This window comes from Triticum urartu, chromosome 7 (genome assembly GCF_003073215.2).
Source record: "Triticum urartu cultivar G1812 chromosome 7, Tu2.1, whole genome shotgun sequence".
Taxonomy (NCBI): Eukaryota; Viridiplantae; Streptophyta; class Magnoliopsida; order Poales; family Poaceae; genus Triticum; species Triticum urartu.
In genome coordinates, this window is record NC_053028.1 from 35,509,088 (window position 1) to 35,517,818 (window position 8,731).

The following is an 8,731-nucleotide window of genomic DNA, read 5'->3' on the forward strand; positions in this document are numbered from 1 at the left end:
AAAATGATTTAAAATGTATAATAAAGCCCATAAGCATCCAAAATAGTAGATAATATAGCATGGAGCAATCAAAAATTATAGATACGTTGAAGACATATCAACGGCGTCGACACAGGTATCCTGTAGCTGATCACGGTGGGTTTGAGGTTGGCTTGTAGCTGATCACGGTGGGTTTGAGGTTGGCTGGAATATGTCTGGTCTCTCTTTGGAAGAGAGAGAAAGAGCGGCCATTGGTCGAGTGTCGAGATGGAGCGGGCCAGCTGAAGGTACTTCGTTACAGGAGACATGCCGATGCCATGATATAGCAAAGGGATCAAACATCAATGAAGGACACGCATATCATTTGCACAATTATATGAATCAGTCTTCAAGCAAGAACTAGTCAGTGTTTTTTCCTTTTTTGTGAGAAAGGAAACCATTACTATTGTCGTTTCTCGTCCGACACATCTACTACCCACCGGTTGAACAAACCCCAGGCTATCTTAGCAGTTCTCATCGAGGGAGGCATTCTATGATCCAATTGGTCCTTAACCATTTCGCAAAGGTACTCTTTCCACATGGTTTGGAGAGGTTTTCGACCTCGAAGGTGCACTAGTTATGATTTAAGGACCTGCCCGGAATGGATGAAAAGCATAGGAAATGACATAGTCTCTTTTGTAACGGTATATTTGTGTGGTTCTCTGAACTAGACCATGTTTGATGTGCATGAAATATATTATATGCAGTGAAATGAGCTAGTCTCTTTTTCAAAACAAGCTATGTGGAATGATCTTCAATACTAGATCAATATAATTGAACGAGTTGCATTAAACATTCTCACATGTTTCATGCACCATAAGGAAGATAACATAAGTTTCATACAAGGTAGAAATCAAGTTTAGCGATTAGACCATAATGATAAATGTTTTAAAGTTTCAGACAAGATACCAAATCAAGTTGTGTGATTACACCATGATGATAAATGGTTTCTGGGAAAAACCTACTCCTCATCACTATCGTAATCTTTGTCTCCATCACCCTCATTGTCACTGCAGTACTGCATAATTTTCTCGTCCAATGGGTTCTCTCCATTGTCAAGTTCTACTTCACTCGTCTCTATCAGTTTATTACAACATCAGCATCAATAAAAGTAGTGGTTGGTTCTTTACCTCGACACGGAGGTACATCAGATGTGCCTTCATTTTGTGGCCCTACTTCAGCCTATTGTTCATGCGCTTGATATGCATCTTCACCAAATCTTACACCTTCAGTTTCGCTAACGTCAAACTTGTGCCTATGGGTGTATTCTTGGACAATATTCCAACCCAAGCCTTTCTTTGGGTCCAGCAAATAGAAGATCTTTTCAGCCTGAGAAGCCAAACCACATCCTCGCCGCCAACCACTAGTCTTGTCACATTGAAGCTCTTAAAAAGTCCATCATATACACCAACAATACCCATCTACCAGTCATATTTAAACAGAAACACAGACCTGTCTCCATGGAACTGTAAACGAATGATGTCCTTCAGGATTCCATACTCCATAGTGAGCAGTCTCCTCTTTGCCTTCACGACGTGTGAAAGATATTTTGATCCAACTGTTCCGTGTCTTCTTATTCTTATCACGGGCAATAGTGATAGCGAATCCCATCCACTATGCATGATGAGTATTTCGTGATCCTGTCATCAGGACCACTGACCAACGTGAAGATATCCGAATGTACCTCATCTCCGTTGTTTATTTTGTGTCGAATCTGCAACATGACATGCAAAGAGATATATAAAAAATATGCAGAGAAAAACTGACATCAAAGAGATCTAACAACATGTGAGTGATAACTAACATGAATCTGGAGCCATTTTGCAAACCCTCCCTCCATCGCTTCTATAACACAAGCCTCTGGCACCCCTTCATCCAGAAATTCATGCCCGCTCCATGTTGTGTAGAAAAGTAAGTTTACGTTGGTGTCATTGTGGGGTCCTGCCAAGCCGAAAACATAGTGTAAAATCCACAGGTCATAATTAATCTGTCATAGTTCCAAGTATGAAAATTTACAGTCCAACATGGCCTTTATACAAATCCTTGTTGAAGGCATTGTCTGGAGATTGTTCAGACCTTCTCCGGGGTGAAAACCATTGATCTGACTATTGTGGTTAGATACGGCAACACGCAATGTTACCATCTTGGAGGCATCATTTTCGAGAACCATTTTTGCATTCTAGGTGTTGCCAATGGTGGTTGTTTGTTTCTTACTGTTGCAAGTCTCTGATCGAGTACACAGAGCTTTTTTTTGGTTGTGCGCATATTTAGTGTCTACACTAGCTGTCGACATTACGTTGTTGCAGTGGCTAGGTGTAATTGGTCTTAGTTCGAAATTAATACACTCTCTTTGTAAAAAAACACAAAACAAATAATTTTCACAAAAAGGAAGCTCGCAAAAAATCGTGATGTAACGCGATCTCAACTCTGAAACAGTGAGCAGTTTCTGCGTGTTTGTTCATGTCAATGAATGGACCGAAAGCTTTTCTAGCCCAGATAATCGTAAATGCACATAATTGAATTAATTCTTTTGGGTGCACATCATTGGGCTTTGCAGAATATCTATAAATAAATGCAGAAAGATAATATATGGATAAAAAATTACTAGCATATATAGGCAAATGACATGACGGTGAAGCAAGACACTCTAGATAGCTCTATAATCTATCAAGAGCATCGCATGTATACATGAGAGTGTTACTTCAGTTCTAAGCTCATGTGTAGCATTTACATAGGGACAATTGTTACTTCTGATTCAACGATATAAGCTTGGCAATGAGCTCGTTCAAAACCGATGGGTACGCCGTGACTATATGCTCCCAGCCGCTAGACGCCATCACTTCCTGCAAGCACGAGGGGGTTTGGACTTGGAGAAGCTGGAAGCACGCTTCCTTGAGCATGCGGCAATGGTGCCGCTCCGCTAGCGCGAGAGTGGACGCCACCGTGCTCACGCGGATGTGCTCTGATAGTTTCTCCTCGCACAAGAACTTGAGCCGCTGCAGATCGTATCTGTCCGCCGCCACGAGTAGGTCCTGCAGCCACATTACACCCTCCTCGTCTTCCTCCGCCTTCTCCATCGTAGGCAAAGAGTCGGTGTAGATGAAGCTGAGCATAGCCCTGTACACATTTGCCTTCATGTCTTCGATCACTATGGCACCAGGCATGGTAGTAGCGCCCTCCTTCATGGGCCCGAAGAGCTGCGCCCTGAAGACGGATGACCGGGCAGCGAGAATGTAGCGGTGCGCGGCGAACAACTCGCCGCCGACTTCGAATCTCACGTCGGCGCCCAACTCGGTCTCAAGGAGTTGGTGAAGGTGCTGGCCAATGTCCGGTAGGACCAGCTCGGCGTGGTCACGGACCACGACGATGTCGCACCGGATGGCGAGACAATTGCCCATATGTTTCGCCCACCGCTCGACGGCGTCTTTTTCGATGAACTTCTCCCAACCCCAGGCAGAATTTACTTGGGAGAATACGTCCGGTACGGACCTACCGGACTCACCTATGTTCGCCGACTTCTTGTGCTTCGCTGCCGGGTCGACAAAGCTGAAATTGAACTGCACCTCGATGGGCTTCTCGAAGGTGTCGTCGAGGAGGTCGACGTAGAGGGAGACGAAGTCGGCGCAGTCGGGCTTGTCGCCGTTGGGGTAGTACCGCACGGACCACCGGTGGCCCCCGACCGTGAAAGGATGAGAGCTGATGTGCTCGCCGGTTGTGACCTCTCTTCTGGTGCGTGAGTAGTCCTGGATTAGAAGCAGGTGGTACCCGCTGCCGTGTGTGGCGCCGGTGTCGGGGGTCCAGTCGGAGCAACGCTTACCGTTGGCAACAACGGTTAAGCCGGCGAACGAAGACATGATGAAGGAGTCAGTTCGAAGTCTGTGTTAGGATTCACCAACGGGATCGATCGTATACGAAGATCGGAAAATACACTCTGGAAGAACTTTTTTTTGCCGAAGGTGCCCTGTTCTTTTTCTTTATTTGTGATGAATATCTCACGGTATAGTTTTCTGGTTACATATCCTGTGCTTATATAGGCACATGTAGCCGACCAAAAGACCACCTAAACCTACTCCTTCACGGACCAAAAAATACTCCGGTTCCAACTCAACTTTGCCATGCAAGCTACAGAAGCTGACTCAAATTCATTGCTAAGCTAACTCGTACTACTACTTTGACTTCTAGCTATACTCGGACACATCCGAAACGGCACTAGTAATTCACTAGTTAATCACCTGACCTAATTATCATACTTACCATACTGTATTTGCCGAAACTGAATTTATGTAGGAGTACGATCTTTTCTCCCGGTTACGTATTATGTTTATGCCGCAAGCCAGCCAACTAAAAACAAATTCTAAACCTTGATGCGTCTTTTATTAAGGATCTGCTTACGGAGTCATGTGCGGCGATGGAGTCATGTGCGGCGATAGTTAGAGACCACAGACGTAATTTCATTGCTGCTTCTACTTCTCGCCTTGAGCATGTGGCAGATGTCGTCTCTGCGGAAGCGGCGGCACTACTTGAAGATTTAAAGTTACTTTAGAGTATGGGGTGCAATAATGTTTTGGTGAGGATGGATAATTCTGTTGTGGTCGATGCTATACATTCTATGGTGACGGCTCCAGTTTTAGATGATTGCAGAGAGTTATTACGAGAGTTCGGAAAGGTTACTATTGAGCATTGTAATATAGAATCAAATGTAGTTGCTCATGAGCTAGCTAAGTGGGGCAAACACCCCTTCTTTATGGGTGGATGCACCTCCGGTTACTATTGCTAAATTTTTAGCAGATGATGTAAGAATTATTTGAGGTTAATAAAGCTAGCCATGAAAGCCTTTCCGTAAAAAAACTAAAAACAAAGCGGAGGCCCCTGAGTTTTTATTTTTTAGAATCATCCCACTACTTTTTTTGAGAAACTAGAATAATGCCCATGCATTGCAACGGGATATAAGTATTCTAGTATGTTAGCTTATGATTTACCTGTCAATAATAATGCGATTGTATAAATAAATGTTCATCAAATTTTGACCGTGAATTGCCTTATATTTTGATTAGAAGTTTGGTAAATAAATTAAAGTGGAATTGGTTGAGAAGGTAAATAAATTAAGGTGATTAATTATCATATACATGAAAGTTTGGACAAAGGGATGGTAGGAATAAAGATGAAATAGGAACCTTGCGTTATTTTTAAGTAAAAAAGTAGAAATTAATCATCCCACATTTTTTTTGAGACAAATTAACCATCCCACATGGTGGCGCCGCATCCATGTCTATCCGTGCGGTGGCCCACTGTATGGAGAACCACGGCCCTTCGTCCCTCGAAAAGCAAAAAAGCCTGCTCGGGACAGTGGGACTAGATGGATCATCGCTGCTACCTAGCCAGCTCGGGCACCCCTATTTCTCGAGAGCAACTAGTTAGCGAGTGATCATTCAGGAGCCTCGCAACGGTCAGCGTCACTTGGCGCGCTCTCAGTCATTCGTCACGTATCGCGCTTTGGGCGCTCCCTCCGGATTTTGTATTTTTATTTTTCTGCACGCGTTTTTGGCTTTTTAAAGGGTTTTTTTTGGGGTTTTTTGACGTTTTGGTTTTTCACCGGTCTTCCTTAGCTTTTCAACAATAAAAATTTGCGCGAAAAATGCGTTTTCTTTTCTTTTCACTTTCGCGAGAATCACGGTTTTGCTCCGCGAGAGGCACAATTTTGCTTTCGCGAGAGTCACAGCCGTGCCTCTTGGAAACGGAAAAAAAACACGTTTTCTATTTTTTTTTTCTTTCGCGAGAGTCACGGTTTTTGCTTCCGCGAGAGGCATGGTTGTGCTTTCGCGAGAGTCACGGCCGTGCCTCTTGGAAAGGAAAAAAGAAACATGTTTTATGTTTTTTTTTTTCGCGAGAGTCACGGTTTTACTTCCGCGAGAGGCACGGTTGTGCTTTGGCGAGAGGCACAATTGTGCTTTGGCGAGAGTCACGGCCATGCCTCTCGGAAAGGGAAAAAACGTATTTTCTGTTTTTATTTTTTTTTGCGAGAGTCACGGTTTTGCTTCCGCAAGAGGCACGGTTGTACTTTCACGAGAGTCACGGTCGTGCCTCCTCGGAAACGGAAAAAACATGTTTTCTTCTTTTTTTCACGAGAGCCACGGTTTTGCTTTCACAAGAGGCACGGTTGTGATTTGGTGAGAGGCATGGGCGTGTCTCTTTCAGAAAGGGAAAAACCCGTGCTCCCGGTGTGGTTTTTCCGTCCGGTTTTTTTCGTCTAGTTTTTTCATGAAAAAAAGTTTGTCAAAACTTATCAACATGGGACCTAGTTTTGAAGATCTCGATGCGAGAAATCCAACGGTGAAAGCGGTTCGAGATTTGGACGCACGGTTTGAGAGATAAAGCGTTTTGAATAAACGAATCTTAAAAAAAAAGGGAAAACTCTCAGTTAGCGCGCCACTTGTCGCAACCAGGGAAATTGGAGTGATCTTTGCAACGAGTACTCCTTAATTAATGATTTCGCTATTTCTTGCCTTAAGCACGAGGAGGGCGAACTCTCGCGTCTATCGCTACAGTATTGGGCCAGCCAACTGTGGAAAAAAGCTGAGTAAAAATGGTGCTCCAGCGGGGGACCGATCCTTGCATTGACAAGTAGCTTCCAACCGATGCTAACCACCGCGCCACACTAGATTTATCGTAACCTTCGTAGACCGTGGCTTACTAGTAGGTTTTACCCTGTTTACTTTCTTTTTCTGTTTTACTTTTCTTTTTTTTCTTTTTCTTCATTTTACTCGGTTTTCTCCAGGTTTTTTCTTTTTACCATTTTATTTGTTTTTGCTTAGTTTTCTATTTTCTTCTCATTTTTTGTTTGGTTTTTTTTCTTCTCCTTTTTTGTTTTTTCTTATGTTTGTTTTGTTTTCACTCTATATTTTTTTACATGTCGAAAGCATTTTCTTAATAAGTGATCAACATTTTTTGTATACACGTTCAACATTGTCCAAGTGCTTATTCAAAAAAATTCAAATAATTATTCACCATTTTAAATACTTGTTCAACATTTTTCAAATACTCATTCAACATTTTTTATTACTTATTTAATATTTTTCCAATACTTGTTCAACATTTTTAATACTTATTCAACTTTTTAAAAACACTTGTTCAATATTTTTCAAATAATCGTACAAAAATTTTCAAATGTGTTTTTCAAGAGTGTTTTTGTAATATATATGTTGAAAAAATGTTGAACAAGTATTTGAGAAATTATTGAATAGTATTTGAAAAATGTTGAACAAGTATTTGAAAATTTTGATTAAGTATTTGAGAAATTATTAAATAGTATTTGAAAAATGTTGAACAAGTATTTGAAAATTTTGAATAAGTATTTACAATGTTAATAAGTATTTTTAAAATGTTGAATAAGTATTAAAAAATGTTGAACAAGTATTTGAAAAATGTGAACATGTATTCAAAAAATGTTGACATAAGTATAAATGTAGAACAAATATTTGAAAAATGTTGAATAAGTGTTGGGATAATGTTGAACATGTATACAAAAAATGTTGTTCACTTATTTAAAAAATCTTACTGACATATACAAAAATGTAGAATGAAAAAAAAAATGTTGATCATGTATATAAAAATGTTGAACAATTATTTCAAAAATGTTGGACAAGTATTTCAAGAAATGTTAAACATATATATATATATATATATAATGTAGAATGAAAAACAAATAGAGACAAAAAAAAATGAAACAAAATGTAGAATAAAAAAGAAAAGAATGGAAAAATTGGAGAAGAAAAAAAAACGAGAAAACAAAGAAAACCAGAGAAGACCGCCTATAGGTATTGCTTCTGGGAATCTTTTAGAATGAGGCCCCTGCGTCGCCCTCCCCCTAGGGTGACTTGGGCGGAACCCAGAAACCTAGCCGCCGCCACCGCAAACTCCCGCCTCCTCTCCCTCCGTCGCCGGGCTAAGCCCGGGGGCCGACGGCGGTGGCAAGGGATCTCCTCTCTCGCGCGTCTCCGGGGTGGGGTAGACCCCAAGGCGTGTGGTGGCGCGTTCGATCTAGGATTTGCGGCACGGCGGATGGCCGCGGCAGGCGGCGGGAAGCGGGCCCGTCCTCGGACGGCCGGCTTGGCGCGGCGGGTGGCCCTGTCACGGGCGGCGGCCAGGGCTGCAGGCGCAGCGGCTGGCCCTTCGGGCGGTGGCGGCGGCCGGCTTGGCTGCGGTGGCGTGCATGCTGCCTTCAGATCGGCGACGACGGCATGGAGGGCCTGGTGGTCTCGTCGGCGGCACCTCCGATCAGATCTGTTCTGACCGATGCAGCCGGCGGTGGTGGTTACCTCTTCCGTCAGAGGTGGTCGGCCTGAGGCTGGGTGTTCGAATCTCGAGATCCGTCATCTAGTACCGGCTGCGAGTCGGGGAGACGTAGTTACCGGTGAAAACCGAGCCGACGGCAGGTGATGGTAGTGTTCCGCGTCATTACCTTGATGAAGGCATCGTCATGTGACTACTGTCGACCCACTCGTATTGCTCCAGGGGAAACCCTAGGATCTGGTCTTCCAGATCGGACGATGGTGACATTGCGGTGTCGTTTCTCTCTTGGGAGCATCGTTTGTGGAGTAGCGCTGGAAGATAGAGGCAGGAGGTGGAGCGGCTTCGTCTTGCACGGAGCTTCAGTGGAAATGTCAAGTCATGCTTGGGCGACGGGTGCTACGCTTTGGCATGCCTGTTCGGTAGG

At 43.3% G+C, this 8,731-nt stretch overlaps 1 protein-coding gene across 1 annotated transcript; it reads right to left on the reverse strand.

The window, feature by feature from the left end:
- Nucleotides 1–2,762: 2,762 nt before the first annotated feature.
- LOC125517967 (BTB/POZ and MATH domain-containing protein 2-like) lies at nucleotides 2,763–3,982 on the reverse strand. Its single transcript, XM_048682928.1, has one exon. The coding sequence runs from the start codon at nucleotides 3,870–3,872 to the stop codon at nucleotides 2,763–2,765; it is 1,110 nt and encodes a 369-aa protein (XP_048538885.1). The 5' UTR covers nucleotides 3,873–3,982.
- Between the last annotated feature and the right edge of the window lie 4,749 nt (nucleotides 3,983–8,731).

What these genes read in the sequence shown, in the direction of transcription:
- LOC125517967 (XM_048682928.1), bottom strand. Translation starts at nt 3,872, where the DNA reads ATGTCTTCGTTCGCCGGCTTAACCGTTGTTGCCAACGGTAAGCGTTGC.